Source organism: Bombus terrestris, chromosome 1 (genome assembly GCF_910591885.1).
Source record: "Bombus terrestris chromosome 1, iyBomTerr1.2, whole genome shotgun sequence".
In the NCBI taxonomy this organism is placed as follows: domain Eukaryota; kingdom Metazoa; phylum Arthropoda; class Insecta; order Hymenoptera; family Apidae; genus Bombus; species Bombus terrestris.
In genome coordinates this window covers 11,385,373-11,409,582 of record NC_063269.1, presented here as the reverse complement: position 1 = coordinate 11,409,582, position 24,210 = coordinate 11,385,373, and the positions used below count along the sequence as shown (strand labels likewise).

Below are 24,210 nucleotides of genomic sequence, written 5' to 3'. Positions count from 1 at the left end.
GTTAATAACGTATTGCAATATGGATTACTCCAGTAGGATTTAATGCCACTGACTTATAAGGTAATTATGTTTCTCGTTATTTTATAATAGTGTAATTTGCGTATCTAATTTTTACTGTGAAACTTGTACTTTATTTTAAAATTTAATTACTTCGGAATTTTCACTGTGTAATAACAATCAGTTATACAAACATAACTAAAAATAAAACCACGGTGTGTAATCTTATTATCAGGCACCTAGAAGTTAAAAGTCAAGTCGAAAGCTATGATTATTTTCAACTTAAAAGCTTTCTTTTCTCTGGAAGCTTGAATTAATATTTGACTTTCGAAGCTCAGGATCACAGAACAAATCATAGAACAATATTTACATTTTTACATTTGATTTAATTATTATAAACTGTAAAATTAAACATTTCTTATGTATATGTATAACTTTTGTGCAAAAATTAGTATTATTATATATATATATATATATATATATATTTATATTTTTTGTTTATTATTCTATATTAAGCACAAGTTAAAGTCATTATATGTCTCAGATACATCGTAACCTATGATCTATGAGAGAGTTAACTGCAATTTCATCATGCTTCAATGCCTTCATTCGCTTTTATATTTTTCTAACATTATTTCTCATTACTTAATATATTAGAATAATAATAATATATTAGTACAACGTGTATTATACATTTACTATATTGTTTTATTACATATCTTATTTATCATCAGAGTTGGAAGTTTTAATCACTGGTATAAATCCATACGGAGGTGTACAACCTCTAGTACTATCTTCTCCACTTCTATTTGATGATCCTTTTCTTCTTCTCACTGGTTTAGGCGAATTATCACATTTTATAATAAACTTCAGTTCAGCCATTAGTTCTTCTTTAAAGGAAACCTGAAATATATTTATCTAATTTAGTAAAACCGATCAATAATCCAATCAAATTGATTTTATTGTACTTACGTCTTCGCGTAAGGATGTACAGCCAACTTCCCAGATTAACTCGAATACAGTATAAAAGAAGGAAGCAGCAACGCCTACAGTCAATACTAGGAATACGCCACCCACATTGTCGAGATCCAGTTCCTCCGCGGCGCTCTGACCACCGTCTTCCTACGTATCATTCGCATATCATCATATAAAATTCATACGTTTGCGCATAATTTATTTATCGACTTCGTTCTTATCTCATTTTATTGAAGCATTTATCTATACGTACTCGACATGTTCCACCCCCACGTTTCTGCGTCCACCATTTTTTCTTCAATTCTGTTATCAAGCCGCTTTGTTGCATCTTTAATACGGCAGTGTTTAATGGATGACGATATGGTGATCCTACGAATCAGTATAAATATTTCATTTTTATAGAAATAATATTCCCGGCAGTAATTCAATTATATATTGCGATTGACGCAGACGAATTAGTATATATACCATTAGTTGCAAAGAATTTTAGATATTATTAAATTTCTAGAAATTTGTAGGAACAGCAAAACAATGAAAATATTCTATTCAAACTAAATTGAAATATTAACTGTCATACATTTTTCGTCATAAAATACAATTGTAATCATCATTTGAATTCCAAATTAATTTATGTTCAATTTTCAATCGTCGTAGCCTTGCAAACAAATTAATATGCCAACATTTGTTTGACTATCATATTTAAACCAAATTCAATTATATTTAATAATCAATAATTAATAATTAAATATACTTGAATAAATTAATAATTTAACTAAAGTCGTAATATAACCGGTGAATGAAATTTATCTATTTCTAACTATTTGTAAAATAGCATTGTTGTGCGACTACTGAAGTCGTTAGGTTTGTCTGTATTATTTGACAAGTTGTAAGTGTCACTTAAGATCTTACCCTTTTTCATAGCAATCCCATAACCCTTTGCATCAAGAAGTCCACCGATCTGAGTCACGTTGCAGTACCTTTCAGTGATGTATTCTATTGAGCTGGATTCCATTAGAAACGCGTAATCTTCTCTAAGCACCTTTGTCAATCCAGCATCATTGTTAGAAGGCAATACCTCTGCAGCGTTTTCCGTCATGTATTTGTACATCTCCTTGTACGTTGAGTAGTTGGAATCCTTGGAATGCATAATTCTTATAAAAATCTGAGTTAGAATAAATAACTGCAAGTTTCATTTGTCTAACGCTTGTTTTCGTTTCGATCGGTTAATGAGCGATTTGATAGAGATAAAGAAATTAATGTTACATTTTCCGGTAATCTGTCATTCAGAGTAATTTATGCGAACAATGAAGAAATCAATATATTATATTGAGTTCTCAGTTATGAAAATTTGTTACGTTTCCAATTATATTAATTATTAATGATCTTTCATATTATCAGTATACTAAAAGAGTGACATGCTTTAAAATAAATTCTTCAAGAGAAATTATTTATTATTCTTTCCTATATTATATAAATTTAAGAAAAGTAAATTTTCTAGAAACTTGATTAGAAGCAGAAAAGTTATTATGAGGTTACTTGATTATTTAACAGGGAAAAAGCTATCTTGCACGATATAGCTAGTTATCTTTGAATTTTGATTTGGAATAAAATATTACTTATATGTATTCCTTACTATTAAAATCAGTTTTATTAATATAATATAATTTGATTCTGTAATTACCGAACTCTCATCCTAGCAAATATATAATTTATTTTTACAGTCAATTTTTGCAGACATCTCAAATAGATAGTTCTCTTTTTAAATATATCATAAATTTTAATCTATCGCTCTTCCAGAAAACTGTTAATATCAATGAAGGTCTATAAATTAATTTCAACCTAAATGTAAATAATATTATAGGGGAGTAATGTATTAATTTCACTCGATTCTATATTATCTACTTAAGCATTGCAACGAACGGGATTAAAATGTTTGTGATATCACAGCGTGGTTTTAATGAACAGGATTTGTATGTTTTACAATAAATAGGTAAGCTATTGCAACTATTATATTTAGGGTACTATAACTGTCAGAATTTATAAAATGTTTCTTCATCTTATCAACTCATACTCTACTGTTGGATACATATTAAATGAAAAATTTCTGGAATGATTCGTTAACAATACAAGTTTACAGAGACAGTTAATGATAGTTAAATGAAGCATCTGGATAAAATTAGGCGGTAAAAATTGATCAAAACATAAACATCTCTTACATTTGAAACAAGTACATCGATAACCTGTAATCATCCTGTAAAATTCGTTGCTACTGACAACCGTTTCATCAATTTTTACTGTTCTTCATGTTACGTTATCAAATATAAAGAAAATGTTACGTATTCAGTTGGACACTTACTTGGAAGAACATGAACGTAGATCCTCCTATTTTAGCGCCGTATTTAATTGCCTTTTTCCTTGCTAATTCTTCGACATTTGAGAAGGGTGATACTATTGTCTCGACGGTTAAGAACGCGGCTAAATTGGCAGTATAGCAATTGGCGATGATCAAACAGAAGAACCACCATGAAGTGGCCATCATTCTTGTCGAAAATCCTCTGTGCAATTGTAGAAATTTTACATTGATATCATAGAAATGTGTGTTGATTACGAGCAAGCTTTCATTAATTAAATATAAAACGATAAAAACGGTGTTTAATAAAAAAAAGATAGAAATAGTAAAATAATAATACCAACGATAAATATTATCTTAATATTACTAACATTTTGTTTGATATAATACAAGAACAAAAAGGAAAAAATTAAAGAATAAAAGAATAATATAATATACGAATATAAGAACAAAAAAAATATTAGAAATTTCGAAAATACCACTCACATGGGTGCAATCTCGGAACCCTGCTGCATAAGACTACCAATGGTGAACCATAAAGAATTTTTAAAGGTAAACTGATTCTCAAGCACCTCTGGTTCCTCGATACAAGGATACGGATTATTCCACTCTGCAGGGCATATCCTACCGATAATGAATAGTACTACAGACACGAATATATAAGCTCCGATTAAATACCACCAAACTCCGGTCGAAAATGGCGATAAGAAGGAAAACAAACTGGGTGGCGTCTTCGTTGGTTTTCGATACAGAATACTTATTCCTGTAGGAACAAATGAAACCAGAATTACATTAAATATTTATACGTATAGGTATTAATGACATCTTCCAGACTGTGGACATCAATTGATTAACTGCATCAAGGTTAATCATTTTGTTTCTAAAGAATGAGTCATAATTATTATGATAATAAGATAAAACAATTTGTAAGAAAAGAAACTGATTAATTTGCCCTGTGATAGACTCATTTAATATCTCTTTGCTCGAATCGAATAACAAATACTCTGATGTCAGTTTTGTAGTGGAGTCTTGATTATACGAATCCCGTTTAACCGAAATTCCATATTATCCGAGATTTGAACTTTGAACTTTACCTCTATCTTCGTTCCTTTTGAAAGTTTAACATAAAGAGTACAAAATTGTTGATAGTCAGATATAATTAAGGCAGTTAATCAAACTTTCAATCAATTACATAGTTCATTAAATTTAAATATATGTACAATATTACATTATCAAAATGTTTTTTATAACTTTATTCCACAATTTATTACCGGCCTTATCGACCCTTTGGTATTACTCGAGTTTTCGATTATCCGAGATAGGTTCGCTACACATTACAGTCGGATAATCGAGACTGTACTGTATTTCATAATAAAGAAATAGAAAGTAATGGAAATAAAGAAATTCAGTTTCAAAATTCACAATTTCCTGGACCCGTTATTAGTATTCGATTTGTCGTAAATAATGTAAAAATGGCGTAAAATGGCGTAATTAATCATAAACTCTAAAAGAAATTTTGGAAGCTATTTTTCATGATTTTCTAGTTTTCAATTAACGGAATCGATCAGTACGGACTTTAAATACTTCAAATATTTTAAAACGTTTCACATAAATTTCGCATGATCTCAAAGATATACCTAAATTCATAAAAGGCATCGTAAAGTCCACCGCCCCTTCTCTCTCTGCAGTTATAGTTAAGTCTGTAATTGCCAGATCAGCTTCCTGCAACACGATTTTAACGGACAACATATTTTAACTTTGCTTTCATTTCATTTAACAATACTATTCGTTTCCATTTAAACATTACTAACACCGGCGATTATTTTCCCAAGCATTCCCGTCCATTTGTTTAATTTCTTAGAGTATGATCCATACACGTTGTCTCTTTGAACCTCGAACGTGTAATTGAAACCCAACATTTTACTCAATTCTTGAATAATATCGATGCCGAACCCTTCATAACGATCATTTCCTGTCATCATATCGGCCGATTGTTTTAACATGCCATAGGGATGATTCTGTAAGAATGAAAGATTATATTTATGAGTGATAAAAGGGACATTTAAAGTAAACATATTTTATATCATTTCTCATTCGAAGCATATTAATTTGCATGACATAAGATTATTTAGTGATATTAATAATTTTATATTTTAATTAAAGGTTTATTATTTCTCATTCGAAGCATAATAAAAGGACTGAATATTATTTCCTTTGTACGATGTTGCAATATTCAGTAATATAAATAATTTTCCATTTCAATTAATGATCTGTTATTTGTCTTATTTTCAATCCAAAGGATATTAAAAATATTATGAATTATTGCCTTCATATGATTTTAGGTTTTTGTATAATTTCGTTAATTTCTGATTATAATTAGAACTCTATTATTTCTATTATATCCGTCACGTCCAATTTGGAAAATATTAAAAATTATTTCTCTCGTCTCAATAGATATACATATCTTTAAAATTGTTTCCCTTATGATATTCGACTATATTATAATAGCGATAATTTCGCATTTCGATCAAAGATCCCACGAATAAGATTCAAAAACGTAATTTTGTATTTTTACGCACAATTGCAATTAGTATGAGGAACGTTTTGTTCTGCAAGCTCAACTCTTCTTCAGATTTCTGAGGACGAGCTTCCAATAGCCATTCCACGTCATTCGTACTGTTCCATATTCCGATTTTCTTTAGTCCGTTTTCCGTCACTCTCACTATATCCAGCTGGAAATTACTACGAAATCCAGCGGTGTCGAATTTGATCAAACCAGTCAGACCTTCCATTTCGCTCTGAAATGAATCCACGATAATTTCAAATGTGAAATTTCATACTGGATATAGGCACATCATTGGTTAACAGTAATTAAATATTTATTTTATCGGTGCAATGAACTTACGACTCGCATAAAATTATTCAGACTAAATCCGTGCTCCCAGCTCACTGTACCATCGCAAGGTAATGTTTTCACATTGGCTTTAATGGTGTCTCTCAAGCGTTTGAAAGCTCTGGCGAAAAGCTGTACAGCGTCGTACATGAGTGCGGGTTCAACGCGCAGTTTGCTAGGATCGTCCAAACCCCATTCGTATTTATGCATCTCCACAACGCTCGTTACGAGTGGACTTTCGGGATCGATTAAACGTACCCCGGTAAAATTCACTCCTGAGTATTGGTATGGTTCTAGATCGATCGTCTGAAGATCCTGGAAGGAAGTTTAGCCTGTATAATATATTCATAAATATACGATATTTCTTTATGAAGTCTCCGCAATTTATGTATCAATATTATACAAACTTTGTCTTACTTGTTTGTAAGAAAAGAAATCGTAATTGATTCTAGTTTCACATTGCGACCTGATAATTAAAGGGTAATAATCTTTAGAAGTAGACTGTTAGCATATCGTAGTGAAAAATAAATAAACGTGAGATTAAATATGTGACATCTAAGTATATTTCATATTTTATATAATAATATTATATATTTTATATAACTAGGAAGGTATGTATATAAAAGGGCTCTATATAAAAGAAACTAAGTTGATCGTGAAATTATTTACGTCACATAATATCTAAGAATATTTTTTGGAATTAGTTGTACAATGTATTAAGATAAAGAAGAAATTATTTTACCAAGGAAGTTACTATTATTCTGTTCTTCTCCGACATAATTCCCACTTGCTGTGCCTGTTTCAATACCTCTTCCAATATATGAATCGAACAATCGATAAGAATGTTCTCAATCTCCTCGTCCTTGATTTCTCGCATCACTTTTCTGCAAAATATAGCCATCTATTAATTTTCATAACTAAGAGGATTCAAATGCGATTTACGAATTTCATTTGAAATATGCACCTGTAACTCGGCCCAGTTCCTAAATTGTATAAAAAGATCGTATGGGCCTTTATATCTAAATGCTCCAACAATCGGTGTGTACGAAACAGACTGTCGGTGTCTGCGTACAATATTGCGAAAATCTTCCATTCAAAGTCAGTTATGATTTTATTGAAGACCTGGCGGAATGTCACCTTCGATTACAACATCGCGCAAAACTATAGATTCAGCAGTGTCTACTCATTCAACGAATCAAGTACCGCCAACAGTACTGTAAATGTTCTAAAAACTAAGTTTCTAAGGAACTATATTTATTTTCAATAATTGTATTCAACCAAAAAGACCTTATCAAAGTGTTCTTAAAATATACATATAAGTACACCAATCGATACTGAGGTGCATGTTACCGAAATGTGATTTCATAAAAATCTATAAAATAAATAATAAATATGTAAGCCGGAAAAACATAAAAGGTTCTTGTATTCTACGTACCATAGAGAGGGTTTCTGCATATGGAAATAAGTTTACTCCTATGCCACGAATTTGAGAGGGTTCCCATCTGCCATAAATATGCGGCACTTCCATGGTATCACACATACTCTGCACGTGTCCCGAGGTAAATCTATTGTTTGGACCGAAAATGGCAGCCACCCCCTCAGTCATCAATTCGCATACTGAATATTTTAGAAGAAATTCTTGAATTAATGAGCAAGTCGAGCTGTATAGAATACTATACAAAAGTCACAAAACACAAACGAAAATCTCATATTTATTTATACACAAACGAATATAAAGATACAAAGTTATTTAACATTGATTTAAATTTGTTTTTACTTTTTAAAAAGTATTTACTCTTACTATTATTAATATTTTGCCGAAGATATATTGATGAATTTGGAAAAATTAAAATTTTATGTGATATTTATCTCCTCTTTTTTAATATCATATATTTTATACTATTTTAATGCTCCAAATAATTTATTCGATAAAATATTTCTGAAAAGTTCGTGAATTGGAAGAAAGCTGCAAATACGTAGGATATTTAATCGTATAAAAATCGTATAAAAATATGATTAGTTGCCACTGTGACTTTTGCATAAAAGAGAAAACGTATTTCCAATGATAACTATACCTATTTGCGACACATTGAACGGATCCGTATCAATCTCGTTGGATTTTGCCACGAAAAAGACATTTGGAAATGCATCGCTCATGTGTCGTTGTTCGTTCACTCTTTTTATAGAGGTTTCGAAGGCACGTTGAAGGCCATCGTTAGTGTCGAACAATCCTCCTAAAAGAATTATGTGAAGACACGTGTGACTTTGGACGCGGCAGTGTTCTATTAATATTTGCGGAATGTGAGCTGGAAACAGTGACGGCTTCAGTCATGGATTCAAGCACGAGAAATAACTTGAGGGAACGAGACTCGAGGGTATTAATTTGGTTTAAACTTGAAATAAGATTTATTCTCTAGTTAGAAACATTTCCATGTCCAACTGACTGTTCCGCAAAATCACGCAAGTTTCCTCACCTACGTTAACACTCGCACCTTTGCAGGACCCCAGAACGCAGGAAAAGATGATCAATGAAAGACACTTGTCCAGCATCTTGTAGTCATGCTTTACAATACGATAGCGACGTGTTCTGCGTTAAAAATAAAACAAGACAATCTTCCTCTAACGATTTGAAAGCAAATATCAATATAGTATTTCTATCCTCTTAACTGGTTTTTATAAGATCAGAATTGGCTAGACGTGTCATTTATAAGCTAGACATGAAATAATGTATATAATATAATATATAATACGTATTCCATATTATGCACACGTGAACATGAAATATTTAGGCAGTTGAATATTTTCGTGAAACATTTTATAACACGGTATAATTTCCAATACTTCCTATAAAAAAATACTGTCGTACTATGTATATCGAAAAAACAATTCATTTAAGCAATAGTTTAATTTGTATCGTATATCATTCGTTCAAATTTAATAGAAACAGAATGGAAAATAGAATTTTAATAGAAACAATTTAAATTAATCAAATCTTGTTCGAGTAAGCAGAAACCATTAAAACATAATAAAAATTGCATATTTGTGAAATAGAGGCACGACGTTGTTTTTCGTTCGGGACAACATTGTGACGATTCAGAGCGAGTTTAAACGATAAACATTCTCAACAAAACAACAGGAATTAACTGAAATCGTCGGCATGAAAGCCTGGTCCATGAAGACGCGATTAGCTTCAAAGACAGCCAGACCAACCGGACTGATGCGAATTTATTTGCAATAAGACCATGGTACACCCGTTTCAACGGCTGGAGCAAACCGTTGGGATTCGAACGAGCACTTAACTATCCGACGTACTGTAAACCAGCAGGGAAGCGTATACACGCTTGAATTCTCGAGTTCGCGTAAATATTTAGAACCGTCTAAAATCAATCCTCCAATATTCAGCTCGCCTATTTATTTGAAGCTATCAAAGGATCTGTCAGATCCTCCCTCGACGCTCTAAGATTGACTTTCTTCCACGTCTGGCTTTTTCGACTGGGAAATACAAATTATTAGATGCTTGATAACTTTCTTTTCAAAGCTTTAGACTAATGAATACTTGTATAGTATTAAACAAGTAAAACGATAAAGTAAAAATTGCATTTTGTGGTATTCATAAAATGAAGAATTGTAAATCGAAGAGTTCATAGGAATTTTGGACAAATTTTGGTTAAAGATAAACTTTAATGGAAAAATCTGTATTATTGGATATTTGATATTCGTGGTACGAGCTTTTCGTTTTAGCGAAATACCTACGGTAAACTGGTGAAAAAACAGAGCTTTTAGAGTTAATGGTAGAGTTAATGGTAATCCTGCATATTAATTTACACATTACATATCGGAAATTACATATTACATTACACACGCACATTTACATATTAATTTCGATTCGCCATCATCGACAAAAACGGGAACGTCAGTCGGCATTTGCGACGAGATAATTTTAGCGGAGATGATTTTTGCGTATTTTCTCGTCACGAAACATCGCGGCGTGGATGGAACACGCGATGCTATTGCGGAGCGTTATGCTATTGTCACCTTGCCAAACACATGTGCTCCGTCGCATTCTTTTTTATCCATTCATTCATCGCCATGGTCATTTCGCGTAGCGTCATTGTACGCAAACATCCACAGAATAATCCGTCACAGCGCGTCGCGACGCTCGTTCCGTGTCAATGTGCCATATCCAGCCGGCCGTAATCGCTTGAAAAACACATGAAAATCTTCGAGTGCCGCGTTACGACGCTCGTTATATTTAGATGCCAAGCGTCGTCGTCACTAACGCTTGTCGCTTAAAGCGGTGTGACATAGTTTCCATCGAATCGCCATCGGCTGCAGTTTTCAAGGGAATCGGCCTGCACGTTCGATGTCGCATATTTCCATGAAATTTCATTTTACATAATACTCCGTTCCGAAAATTCTTTCGATTTTCTCTTGAGTTCGATTAAAATATTTTTATAAGCAGAGCTCAAGGAGAAAGTGATACAAGTGTATCTTTTTTCTCGTGCAGAGATAAATTAATAAAGATTTGGCATAGAAATGTACTGGCCATACGCTGCGTCAATATAATCACCGGAAACTTGGTTACAAGATTCTAAGTAATTCTACTGACGTAACCGTTACGTTTTCATTCCTACATGATTTAATAGAATAAAAGATAGACAAAACAATGGACAATGATGCGAAAAAATATATTATTTTGCTGTAAAAATACTGTTTAATTATAAAGTTATTATAAAATTATAATTCATCTCAAACCAAAGATATCTATCATGAAAAAAATATACAGCTCTTAAGAAAGAGTTCGGATATTTTAGATACAGTTGATATATTAAGCGACTTTGTTACTTTTTAAGCTTTCGATATTTGGTAATATACCTCAATATTTAGAAGCATCTATATCTTTTGATTCGATTTAAATTTCATTCCTACATTCTTTTCAAATCAAACATTTCACATGCCACGTTTCCTTCGTGCCTATTATAAAAAATTGATTTTCTAAACTATGTCTGATTTTTCTGGGAACTTGTGTCTTTCTCCATTAATGGATATTTTTATCCACCTTAGGCTCAAATCGGAAAGATCCATCCAATATACGAATACAATGATGTACAATAACTCTACGTACTTAGATGGTATCAAATACTTCTGAAACATTGTTAAAAAAGCGAAATTATTGAGCTATCCGCGTCGTTATTGCATTACTGTTATGTTGAGCACATGTGTATGCCATCAAAGTAAATTGGAAAAATGAATTAAAAAGTTATTGAATCGAAGACATGCTACGTGGTGGAAGTATGGTACGCTGTACGTTATATTCTCGAACGAAAATTAAAACAGAAGAGGCCAGAGGTTAAATGGGCAGGACAATGTGGCTGTCCATACAACGAGCGTGACAGGAAAAGGAAACTCACCTGAAATTACGATTACACACGGCTGGTTACCTGGAACACAAGTTAGATATACGTGCTTTTCAGAACGAAACTCACGGCATGCACTCTAATTCCGAACGCCGGTTCCTACCAACCATTTCACTGCGCACACGCGGACTCCCTTCCAAGCCACTTGGATTTCGTTTGTGTATTTCACTCTAATATGGCGGGCATCTAGAGCTCGAACTTAATTTATTGTTAGACACAACGCTGCCATTTTCTCAAGTAGGCATCTTTTGGACAGAAGTGTTGCAGTTTTGCTTCTTCCACGCTACATGGTGCGTAAACGCAATTATTAACGAAGTAAATGGTTTTCAATTTTGACGTATTATTTCTTTTTTGCGAAGACATTAGGAAAATTGTGTTTCTATTATTAATAATAAAATAATTCTGCGTTTAGCCGTTTGGTGTTAGAAAATTTGCAAAAAGTATTAGTAAAACAGAAAAGTTTGTGACATTGGTCGAGCCGTCTAGTCACGAGTGGATTCCTGAGAATAGAAGATCTACTTAGATCTAAAGAATGCTTTAACTTCGCTTAAAAACTATAAAGAATACTTCAAAATCTTGTTCCAATTTAGATTTTTAATTACCGATGTAAGGATATGTAATTTTAAAAGAATAATTTTAGAAAAGGAAGACAAATTTCTTTCTTTAGCGAGACAGATTTTGTATTAGGTGAGAGATTGATTGTGATTATTAACCTGTACATCGCACAACAGGTATTTCAGAATTTTTATTATGTTCGAGACAGTCTATTCCACTCAGTCGAAATTACGTTTACACGTTGATATCACATTAACATTGTTTCTTCAATGAAAACAGAGTTCCAGGGTGAAAAAATTAAAGAATTTTCTGACAACGACACAATAATAAACAGTGTACAGCGAGATGTAGTTAAATTCACCGTAAAAATAAACCGGTACATGACGCGAACGCGACGTAACGACGAGACAAGCTGTTGTTACTTTTGATAGCGTGTTCGGCTTCTTCCGGAAAAAGTGTCTTTTCAGACAGAACACGGTTTCTACAGCGGCTTTCTTCAAACGATAAAATGGCACAAAGTCCTTTTTATATCCACACTGTGGATGGCAATTCGACGAAGTGAATCGATACTTTTAAGTCAGAAATCTCGAGCATTTTTTATATGGAAACATCAAATGTTTGTCTGTTATTTTTTAAGATAAAATGGATTGGATACAACACGAAGAGGATTATTCGATTAAAGGATCCCTGTCTTACGATTTTTAATTAAAGACATTCATAAGATGTAGTATTTAATGTAATAAATATTATATACCTCGAATTGTTATGGATATAGCAAATTTCAAGTGGTGTCCTTAATAATGAAACTACCGAAATTAAAAGATTAAAATGATTCTCTTCTGAAAGAATTAAAACGATACGTTATCTCGTTATTTCTTGTTTTCTATTTTTCCAATTTAAAGTATCTATATTTAATCCTTTCCTTTAGGGTCTCCAATAACTTTCTTTCTATCTGGAACAATAGAACTAGAAAAAGTTACTCTATGGAGTTTATTATCTTATCTAAAGAGATTCACAACCTCATTTACTTCCTTAATCTATTTCTCTCATTCTTCTCTCGCCCTAATTTTCAAGACAATTAATCAACCCCTGAACGTACGCAGCAAAACGTTTAAAAACGAACTTTCAAACGAAGAACATCAAGAAAAAGATGACTGATTAATTGTACAAAAGGCAGAGATACGCAGCGAGCGGACCAAGATAAGAAGACATAAACCGAAGAAAAGAGAGAAAGAAGGTACAACCGGCGGAGAGATAGCAAAGTAAATTAAATAGCTCCGTTAGCGTCCTAGGGAGCAAAGAGAAGGTAAAAGCCATGGAACTTGGATACATTAGTGAATTAGTTACGTTAGCGGTTTGGGATTTAGTTCTCTAATCAAAAGAACGAAGAGTGAAGGCTGTGGCAATTGATGTAAAAGTACAACTTCTCGGGGACCAATTACGTGGTAAAGTAGAACTTCTCCGATGTAATCAACGAGGGGATTATGGCGTTGGTTAAGTACATTATGCGTGGAATAATTTTCTCAATTGAAACCGGAGCAACCTGACACCTGACAATCGATCACAGGACGCACTAAACGAATGTTTGAATAACCTTACGAAGGAGAATCTTTCGACTATACCATCAGTGAAATTTTAAACGCAGATGGAGATATCGTGGAACTAAATTGCTGATAATGTTGAGAATTTTTTTAAATTTAAAGAAGAATGTGTTTTAATTAATCATATAGCACAAATGTCAGTAGTTTTTATGTTCGACGAATCTTTCGTTTTGTGCATATAATATATCTTATATTATAAATTATTGTAAATTATAATATATCTTATATTATAATTATTTATGTTGCAAAAGCTAAACAATCAATGTTGATAGAAACAATCAGTGTTTGACTTTTTTATTGTATGGATGAATTAAGATCTCAATAAAAAAATTCTTCTGAAAAGTTGCAAAAGGTCTAGCATACGAAGTTCATTCTTCTAGGTTCTCTAAATGATAAATAAATCAAACCTGATAGACAAAGTAATAAACAAAATACGCCCACTGAGAATTTACAGACGATGAGTTTTATTCACGTTTAATATGATGCTCGTAGTACACTTTATGTAAGAAGTATAATCAATTGGCTCTTAAATTCGGTACGATGCGAACGCAATGTACGCGATACAGATAATATTTACAAGTACGTGTATAATTCACGATTTATTCGCATATATGGCTCGTGTGAGAATATGTCATCCATGCGGGTTTGTATCGCATATTTTGTACGTATTTTAAAAACGATTCGATTTGGTGTACACACATCGATGTATGAACGAGTCGACGATAAAGGAAAGGAACAAAAAATATACAAAGAACAAGAAAGAAATAGAAATAAAAAGTCGCAATTGTCACATATATACGACGTTCTAAAAAATGGTGCATGGCGGTGAGGCAGAAATATTATCAACGCCCAAATTTCGCCGCTAATCTCATTCCACTGATCTATCTGTATCCGGAAATTGATCATTCCAGAGAGGCTAAGCCAGCATCCGTGCATGTACGATATTCGCGCGTGTTTACGCCTTAGGAGAGACGGAAGACGGAAATTAATACTGCTCAGTCCAGGGCGTTCATGAACGGCGATGTACCAGCTGCAAACAGGCTTTCCATTAACTCTGTTAACCAGTTTAATCCGTGGAATCGTTGGACGCTTAAGAAAGGAACATTGCAATGCCGCGACCGGCTACTGAAATCTGTCTCGGTCTGAAGGAGATTTAATTGAATTTTCAGTCGAGTTAGTTTTTTGAAAGATTATTCGAATTTACCAGGTCTAAAATCAAATAAATGCGACACGCTCTAAAGGAAATTTAATATTTAATATTATAACGAATTCAGAAGGTATGAAACGTTTAGAAAGTATTGTGAGATTTAAAGAGGATTTAAGAATTATTTAGATATATGTAATACTTCGTACTGCGTTTAGTAATTCAATTAATAATTGAATACTTAGTTGAGATAGTTTTTTGAAGAATAATTAGAAATCTAAAGCTATTCAAATTGCTAAATCAGATTGCTATAAAATGTACAAAGCATGTTGAGAATATTTAAACAGTAACTATTGTATTCTGATTTTATTATTTTATCAGCAACTCTGACCTATTCTATTCGCAATATGTGTAATAACTTTCAATTAATACACATGAATCTGCCCTAGATTTCAAAGGACTAATGCCGTATACGATTGAATCAATGAATATCCGAAGTCAGATACAGATAGATCAATGAAATCCTGCGATACATGATAACGAGGTCGAGAAATTCGTTAGCGAAACAACGAGCCGGAATATATCGTCGATTTGCTAGAGGAGTGACGCATTTGAAAAATTTACGCTTTTTCAAAATCCAGGGTATAAGCTGCACTAAAAAAAGCCTTTTCGTTGTTAAATAATTAATAGTTTTCTATTTCAAATAAAACTTGATAAAAATTTGCGTTCCTTAATCGTGTCACTTTCCTAGCATATCTAGAATATAACATAAAACTGTAAAATCGCTTATTCTATCTACATTCGATGAAACATCTACATACAACGTTTGCACCAATGGACACGTTATCTTACAGCATCGAAATGATACTTAAACGAAGACATACTTTTAGAAGTCGTATGAACAGATTTTTCCCCATGAACGTTCTATGATACAATGCCATAGAATAGATACGTTTACTTTAGTTCGTAATCTTAACGATGATTATGATTATGTACACTAAACGAATGTATCCAAACGTCACCGAACAGATAGAGACAGAATTTGTACAGTGTTAATTATCTTGTGATATTTTTCTCAAGTGATCACGAATGTAGATACTTTCTTTAAAAATGAGCGACATAGTCCATAATAATGGAGTGAATTGGATTCAATGACGTTTTCCTTCGCTGTTCAAGTAACGTTTCATATGCATCAATTACAAAATCCACAGTTTTTGTTCTTTCTCTCTTTTTTCGATCGCTCTTGACATGCATACGTTCTTCAAAAAGTTTGTCATTTGTATTGTAACATATCGTGCGGAAGACATCGCATATTTGATTATTTAATTTTAATGTTTAATTAAGTTATGTGGGAGTGAGTTCATAAATTGCTTTCTAATATATTCAAGAAATATACGGGCGTGGACAATAATTATTGCCGTTTCCTGTATCCGCTACTCGTTTCTGATATTAGTCTGTTGAAATTAAATACATTCGAAGTTTCGAAGCATTTTAACAAAACTGATAAAATATGGAAATACCATTACATGATTACATTATTTCACTCTATTATAAATTCAGACTCGAATAAAAAGTTATAAATAACCAATTCTAACGACCAATTTTGTTTAAAAATTCCTTACTGCGCCATGTGTGCGTGAAGCTTACAGATATGAAAAATATGATGTGATACATTTTCCGTTGTGTAGAAAAGAACAATTTTAAAAATCAGTCAGTTATCAAGTAATCCCGGATTAAAACTGTGTTTGTATTTGATTTTAAAATTACATATGTGTTTCCATCGCGCTCTACAACGTTAATAAAAACTTAAAAATATTACTTGTGTAGAATAGTATCGATTAAGTTAAAGTTACATAACAACAAAGCTAATATATTTCGTCACGTAAAGAGTATCGCGGGTTCTGCAAGTAATATTTCATATTAAAATACATCTTTTTAGCCACCAAGTTTCATAAAAGTCGAAAAATCAACGAAAATGGACTTATCATATATTTTTCATGTGGTCTTCATACACATATAAAATCGCAGAGACAGCAACAATTAAAGATTAGACTTTCGCGGCGACAGCTCACGCCGTGGCCGCTCAGGCTGCGTTTCGTTTCACGACGGCCACCCTCTTTTGCCACGAGTGGCGCAACGAAAGACAAAGGATCTCGAGACTGCTCGTTAATCTTTCCACTCAAACAGCGTGCGTCGTTGTCTTCCGCACGGCACGATAAATTCCAGTGAGCTCCAATTAACGACTGAATGACTGTACACTGTACACTGTATAAAGTGCTGGTCGAAGTACTGCCATGTTCGTTCGTTCGCGTCACTTGTAAAGACAAAGAACGAAAAAATGGAAGAAAAAAAGAAAGAAAGAACCAGACTTATACACATACACACATAGAAAGAGAGAAAGAGAGAGAGAGAGGGGGGGAGAGAGTGAGAGGAATAAAGCAACTGGAGGAGGTGGATGGTTTCCACCTCGCGCTAAACTTTTAGTTCGCGCCTCGTTGCTTCTCTCGTCGTATCTCTCGTTTGTCGATTGCCTTCATAGTTCATCGAGTCGCGAGTTCGATTAGTCCCGTGCACGTTGCCCTTCTCCCTTCGACGATGATTCAGCTTCGTAGCTTCAGGTCAAAGGCGCTTTCCCCACGAAGTGTCTGTACTTGTTGCATATCGGATACCTGCCCTCCTCGGACACGATCGATAGGTTCGATTGCTGCCTCTCGCGACTACACAGTGTCTTCTTCGCGGACTTTTTTGTTCCGTTCCCGCAATCCAGCGCATAACGCAACTCGCTCGCCATCTCCGAGCACATGGACTTCTGGAAAGTTCCAGTAAACACCCGCTGCATCCCTTTAATTGTGCTCTCTTCGCGATATGCGAAGCTTCGTCAGCCAAGTGCGATGACGCGTGTACGTATAGTATAATATGCACATAAATATTTTAACCTGGTTTTGATATAGTCGAGATACGAAGTTTTATTGGCGCAATAACCTTTTTTGTCCCAGAGTAATTGCAGGTTGCTAGTATGTAGTTCCTTCGTGGGGGTTGTTTGAAGCAGAGTGAGAGAAGTTGGCAAAGAATATGTTCAAGGGAATGTTTTTAAATGTACATAATTTTGTTTATAGTAGGTTCTTTTTTTGGAGATAGGATATTTTATTGAAATAAATGACTACAAACTTTGGACAAAACTAGCTTCTTCCTAATTATATTAGTTAGAAATGTGGCGTTTCAATTTCAATTGGTATCGTTATGTCACATGTAATCGTAATAGTTTGCGATAAATTTAATTTTAATTTAGATTCTATATCTCACACGATAAATACATTTACGATCATGTGCTGCTTTAATATTAAGATAATACAAATTCGGTTAGAAAATGTATACGTAGGATGAATATGATTAACCAGAATTGTCGAGAATTGTGTTTTTGATGTTTATGCGAGGGCTGTAAGAGGATCACCATTGTATTTGTTATGTAAAACAGGATAAACACGAAACAAATTAAAATAAAATAACATTCTCAAAAAACAAATTAACTTAACCAAAACTCCTATAGGCTGTTTGTATTTCAACAATACCAATTGAAAATTCAAAGTTCAGTATCTTATGAGAAGTACCTGTAAGTAAACAAGTTTATAGACTCTACGATAAGATAGGAATTCTAACCCAGACATCTTACAAAGGACTATAAAGTATATCGCTTCCTTAAGATTTTTGGGTTCATGGGACACTCTACGATCCAATGATATTAACTGAAGTAGTTACAAGAATGAGAAAACAAGTTTAAAGACTCTGCAGTAGAATAGGAACTTTGAGTTAGACATCTTGATGAGGACATCAAGCATATTGCTCTTTTAAAATTGTTGGGTTTATGCGACGCGTCATGGCACGAAGCTGACTTTCTCGAGATAAACAATTCTGCTGGATATATGCATGCAGCCTTAATTAATAATCAATTATTTCATAGAAGCTGTGAGTAAATGAAGGAAAAAATACAAGGAATCAAGCACACATAGTAAACCAGTTTGTGTCTTATAATTATTCGTGCGATGTTCAACAAATAATTTATAACAATCTGCATTGTTTTTAATAAATTTTCATATGAAACGGTATCCATAAGCTGTAAATAAGGAAAATAAAGTATTAATAAAAAATTCAATTCGCAAAGGAGACGAACATAAAACTAAGAAAATTACTCACACCATACTGGTGTTACAAGAATTATTTTTTTGTTTTACCCTGTTTAATTAATAACAAGAAAATAACAATGATGAAAATGGAAACAATTTTTCAATACATTTATTTTAGTTTCTTGTAAACTTTTCTATATATATATGTATATATATTTATCTAACAAATAAAACCATGTTTAAACTTTGAAAAACCCAACAGATGAATAAACCGAAGGATTCTTGTAAATATTTCCTTCCTCCGTAAAAGTTCGTTTAATAATTCCATTTCCAACATTGCGGTATACCGAACGACAAAAAAAAGTCAACTGTTCGGAAAGAAATATCTCATGCTCTACGGTTTGTCAATCGACAAGTGCTATGACACAACGAGTAGCAGATACATAGTAGAAAAGAAAAGTTGCTCACCTCCTACGTATCCATGGCGGGAGAGAAAGAGAGGCAAGAAACATTGCGACACAACTAACAATGTCATACTAAACTGTCACACATCGTGCGCGTGTCCTTTCGAACCGTACATGTGATTCATTCTTTAACACCTACGTTTCGATTGCGATCACTGTTCTCATTATTTCTTCTTTCTTTTTTTTTTCTCGTTTCATATCATACAAGTTTATACGAATCGAGACATATAGAATCTTCTATCGCATAATTGAATTTCTTCTCAAATATGAAGAGTCTGCAAACTTCTATCGGTGGAATAAAAATTTTATCATATCGTTATTTGATTATATTCGATCATATTCAGAAGACGGATTTTTCATCTTTCTTTTTATTTAATTCACAAAAGAAGCTTACAGACTCTACATAGAACAGCGATTCACTCCTCGAGCTACACAATATGTACATACAATAAAACGTTTGCAACTTGACGCTATACATTAATTATCTAGTCGGTATAAAATCGTGATTGTTCATGTAAACAGTTCGTTACTCCTCACCATACGATTCAGTCGCGATCGCAGTGAATTCATTAGAAACAGAAAAAAAAAAAAAGAAATCACACCGCGTTTGTATTTTTATATATTCCATTCTTTTTTTGTTCTAGCTTTTATATGTAACAATCGCGCGAGATATCGTTCATTCTCGCTGCGAGGCTTCAAGTCGGTCGTCAATTAATCTAAAAAGGTTTTGATATGAGCAAATAGCAAACGCGTTAACCTTTCCAATTTCAATATCTGCATCATTTCACGGCTCTGTCGTTAAGAGATGTTGCGGACAAAAAGAAAACGGTCGTTTTAAATCAAACGTTCCCTTTGGACTGTTCCTTCTTCTTCTTTTCTTTCTTTCCCTCGTTTTCGTTCTTTCATTTTTTTTCTCTTTTTCTTCCCTTCTTTCCATTCTTTCTCCCTTTTTCTCTACTTAATGAAATTCCAACGACACCGTACGTTACCCGATAATAATTGATTGGGTAGTGTTCCGCCGATAACGTTCCGGCTAGATTGTCGGTCGAGATTACGGTTCTCGAAGGGATAAGAGAAAAAAAAAGAACTGGAAAGGTCGAGGATCGTTGCTCCTTCGTTTTGATTATACGTTCGTTTGAACTTTCTACAGTTTGTGTCTGTCAGTGTTTCACACAGTTCTCGATCACTGATGTGGTGGAGTTCCTCCTTAGGTCCGTCGGGTCAGATACGCTTTTCTCGGGCATAGGAATCTGTTTCGTATTTCTGTTCGTTCTCTATTGTTCCGTTCATTTTTGTCTTTCTATCTTTGTTTCGTTCGTTTTTATATTACTTTAGTTTCTGGCTCGCGAACGAATCCCTACAGGATCGCCCGCTAGTGTAGATCGGTAAAAGCTTCGCAGATCGGTTTCCCCGAGGATTTCTGCTTCTAAAACAGAACACGAAAATGCTCGGGTAAGATTGCGTTAGGTGGCACATCAGATCGATTAGTCGGATCGACGCGATGCACGCGAAGCATTTTTGTTTTTGATAAGAAAAATTAACTCGAGCGAGAGTAACGACAGTTGCCCGGTTGGGGACACTTGGAAACGAATGGACTGCTCGTAAATAGATAGAAACTAAAGTTCGCTGAACGTCGTAGGTGAAAAATGGAAAACGCGATAAAATCGTCGTCGAACCGAAGATTGAACTCTATCGAAGATAAGATTATTGAGAGTGTAATTGCGAAATTTACAAACGATTTATGATTCGCTTTATTTATATATTTTGTCAAAGGGAAATAAAATAATTTAATCTATCAAAATCAAATAAAACAAGAATAATTTTATACAAAGAGAAAAAAAGAATTGAAAATGCAGTGTGAAGAGTATTAAAATCCTCAATTCTCATAAGAGTTAAATATTAAATTCTTCGTCAATTCTACAATTTTTAAAGTCCTTAAAATCAATTAATTTATAGATTTCATTATTTATAACTGAGGTAGGCTGCAGCATTACAAAAATAGGAGACACAGAAACTTTCATTATTGGGTAAAATTAAATGGTACTGTAAGAGGATTTCGTTGATATAATTTGAAAGATAAAGTATTACTCAAGTATTATCCTGATAAAGTATTAGTACACAACCTCGAGACACACTTCAATTAAGCTATACTTGAGATTCTACAGGCCATTTTTCCTCAATATCTACCACAAAGTTCCCCTACAATTTTTCAGCACCCTTCGCAATCAGACCCTTCCAGCAAGTCATGCTAATTCTAAAGTAAATTGAAGAAAGTATCAAAATTCTGTTTGTGTACACTGTAGAGTATACAGAAACTTCTCATAACTGAAAGAAGTTCGTTTCTCTACTCAAACGCTTAGAAAACGTGTAGCTCGTTCACTACTGACCCAATTTTTATTGCAATAATTTTGTATCAATCTAGACGGAGCTTTTTTATCCAATAGCTTAAAAACTAAATAATTTAAAGATAAATCTTTAAATATGTTTGACATACTAAATATATCATTATGTGTTGATTTTTTAAAACCAGTTCATCATTGTAAATATTTGTTGAATCGTCGTAAAGTACTTTTTTTGCAATTTATACTAATTTTTAAGTTGAAATGAGTATAAAAGAACATATGATTTGGAAATGGTTAATTTGGGATATTGGAATCTTCGATCCACATTCGCGTCCACGTAAAACGATTAGCATCTTCAAACTCGAGCAAGTATCGCAGCTACTCTGTTGCGGTCTGAAGTAGCGCGGCTCCGAAGGCGAACAGCAATACCAGACGTTTGTTGGCTGACGGAATTGTTTGCTCTCGGGTACGCGAGGTCACTGGCGCAAAGCTGCATATCCGTATTTGTGGACGAGCCCTTCTCAAATACTTGCCTGTTTGCTTACCGCTTGAACGTACGCAAACGGCAGCTCAAATACATATTGTAGACACGCGAGCTTCGTACGAGCTTTCCGCTCGAGTTTCTCCCAGCCGCGCTTTAATTTCATTGCTAAGCCCACTGGAATTTTCTTTTGTGAACGAAATTCATCGATTGTACTTCTCGTACTTCTCATAAACCGTGCGCTCGTCAATGAATTCCATTCTCAATTTTGTTTATGAGTTATTGGTAAGACATAAAAGATGCTGTGTTGATCGTTGTCATTCTATTTGTACACACACGATTTGTCAAAAGTATGTAAACAGCCGCTTATTTCTGACAGAATGTAACTTATTACAAAATTGTTAATGAGAACGATTTTATTTTTTGTGATCGTTACAACAATGTATAATAGTATAATATTTTAACTGGAAATTTAGTTTTGAAAATAATATAAAAATAATACCTATAATAATAATATGTCTATAATAATCTATAGTATAAATAATAGTGTAAAATAATAAAACTGACATTGGTAAATGGAATTTTTAATGCAGTTCTCTTCCAATATCTATTTTATTTTTATTCGATTTGTTTTGTATATCAATTTTCTTCGCTTTATGCGGAACAAACATTTTTCCGAATATATCTGCGTTCGTGAATCAACAATCAGCATTCAATGAAATTCATTTAGTGGATTACCATGGGAATTGACTATTAAAATATCACGGTGACTGGCCATTCTAGTCGAAATCTTCGCAACCTATTTAACACGTGAAATTGTATTTTTATTTCATAAAAATAAACTGCACTCTCGTGTTTCGTAACAATACACTCTCTTCTCTCCCATTTCATTTCTGCATCCACTCCTGAATTCCCATTTCCCCCAATCGAAACTATCACAATTCAAACATCGCTAGTACCAAACGGACAGTGAAGCCTCGCTTTGAAATAAATTCATGTCAATCGAACAACAACTAAAATCCGCTACAATCAACTAAAGAAACGAAGTCAATCAACGCATCGTAAAAACAAGTGGAAACTTGGAATACCAAATTAGCGTCGTAACTTCCGTTTACCAAAGTCTATGAATAATTACTCTCCCAAGAACAAAGACGCTTTACGCCCCAATATCTTTTCACTTATCTCGCGTCCTATATTTCTTCGAACTAAAAGACGACTAAGGAAATGGAAGACGGACGAGGACGGAAAGAGCGAATTAACGCCATGATATCAATCAACCGTATCTCTAATTAGAACCCCAAACAATTATAATGGCGAATCGTTTCAAGAACAAAGACGCTTCGCGAGTCTGTAACTGGTTTTTCCCTCTGATACGTCGTGATTCCATCGATCACAGCGAGAAGCCGATCAGACCCGAGTGGTTTTGTGGGTGCACCGTGACCATTAAAGAGGAACTCCACCATCACGCGAACATCAACTGATGTATTCGCGCGGTATATCGGGGTAGATCGCATCGGGATCGAGGTGCGTGTTGGACGACGTTACTTCAGGCGCGATCACGCCCTCTTCGACGTGCTATCTGACCTCACTCACCCGTTCCTCAATGGCGACCTTCCGGCTTTTCCAGACGAACTCGCATACCGCGATCACGCAAGCGATGCCCATACCGCCCATCAGAACTACGAACACCCCGCCTACGTTTGCCAGTCCTAGTTCGTTCGCTGTTGAACTGCTCTTCGACATGTCGTCCTGTTGCAAAAAGAGAAACATTTATGAGGCAATAATACAAATCGCCTATTTGCCGAAGTGGTTAACTTCGCGTAACAAACAGTAGGGAAAATTGATGAATTTATGTATATAAGATAGACAT

The 24,210-nt window shown here is 33.9% G+C and overlaps 2 protein-coding genes across 10 annotated transcripts in view; both read right to left on the bottom strand.

Annotated features, from left to right (window-relative positions):
- Positions 1–631: 631 nt before the first annotated feature.
- LOC105666090 (glutamate receptor ionotropic, kainate 2) lies at positions 632–24,058 on the bottom strand. 4 transcript variants are annotated; one of them, XM_048408663.1, is made up of 16 exons: positions 23,934–24,058; positions 8,690–8,802; positions 8,291–8,449; positions 7,651–7,832; positions 7,180–7,337; positions 6,958–7,099; positions 6,228–6,530; positions 5,902–6,120; positions 5,134–5,340; positions 4,960–5,044; positions 3,809–4,085; positions 3,329–3,527; positions 1,882–2,107; positions 1,226–1,341; positions 970–1,119; positions 632–900 (listed from the first exon to the last, which is right to left on the bottom strand). In XM_048408663.1, the coding sequence occupies exons 2-16, from the start codon at positions 8,763–8,765 to the stop codon at positions 718–720; spliced, it is 2,682 nt and encodes an 893-aa protein (XP_048264620.1). In that variant the 5' UTR covers positions 8,766–8,802; positions 23,934–24,058; the 3' UTR covers positions 632–717. The 4 variants fall into 4 exon arrangements, with proteins under 4 accessions (XP_048264620.1, XP_012167526.1, XP_048264618.1 ...); XM_012312136.3 differs by lacking the exon at positions 23,934–24,058 and adding an exon at positions 11,627–11,752; XM_048408661.1 differs by lacking the exon at positions 23,934–24,058 and adding an exon at positions 10,082–10,928.
- LOC100642436 (glutamate receptor ionotropic, kainate 2) overlaps positions 14,230–24,210 on the bottom strand; it is a 282,902-nt gene continuing 272,921 nt past the window's right edge. For 2 of the 6 annotated variants that reach the window (XM_048408633.1, XM_048408628.1), the window contains 2 exons: positions 23,933–24,089; positions 14,230–17,743 (listed from right to left, as the gene is read on the bottom strand). In XM_048408633.1, coding sequence (XP_048264590.1) covers positions 17,547–17,743; positions 23,933–24,089 — 354 coding nt within the window. In that variant the 3' untranslated portion in view covers positions 14,230–17,546. Of the gene's footprint in view, positions 19,044–19,521; positions 20,944–23,932; positions 24,090–24,210 lie in introns of all 6 variants that reach the window. The other 4 variants (XM_048408624.1, XM_048408622.1, XM_048408638.1 and 1 more) reach the window with 3 other exon arrangements.

What these genes read in the sequence shown, in the direction of transcription:
- LOC105666090 (XM_048408663.1), bottom strand. Translation starts at nt 8,765, where the DNA reads ATGCTGGACAAGTGTCTTTCATTGATCATCTTTTCCTGCGTTCTGGGG. An exon ending in TCCTCATACTAATTGCAATT is followed by an intron (nt 5,341 to 5,901) that starts GTGCGTAAAAAT and finishes TCATTCTTACAG; the next exon opens with AATCATCCCTATGGCATGTT. An exon ending in GTACATCCTTACGCGAAGAC is followed by an intron (nt 901 to 969) that starts GTAAGTACAATA and finishes AATATATTTCAG; the next exon opens with GTTTCCTTTAAAGAAGAACT.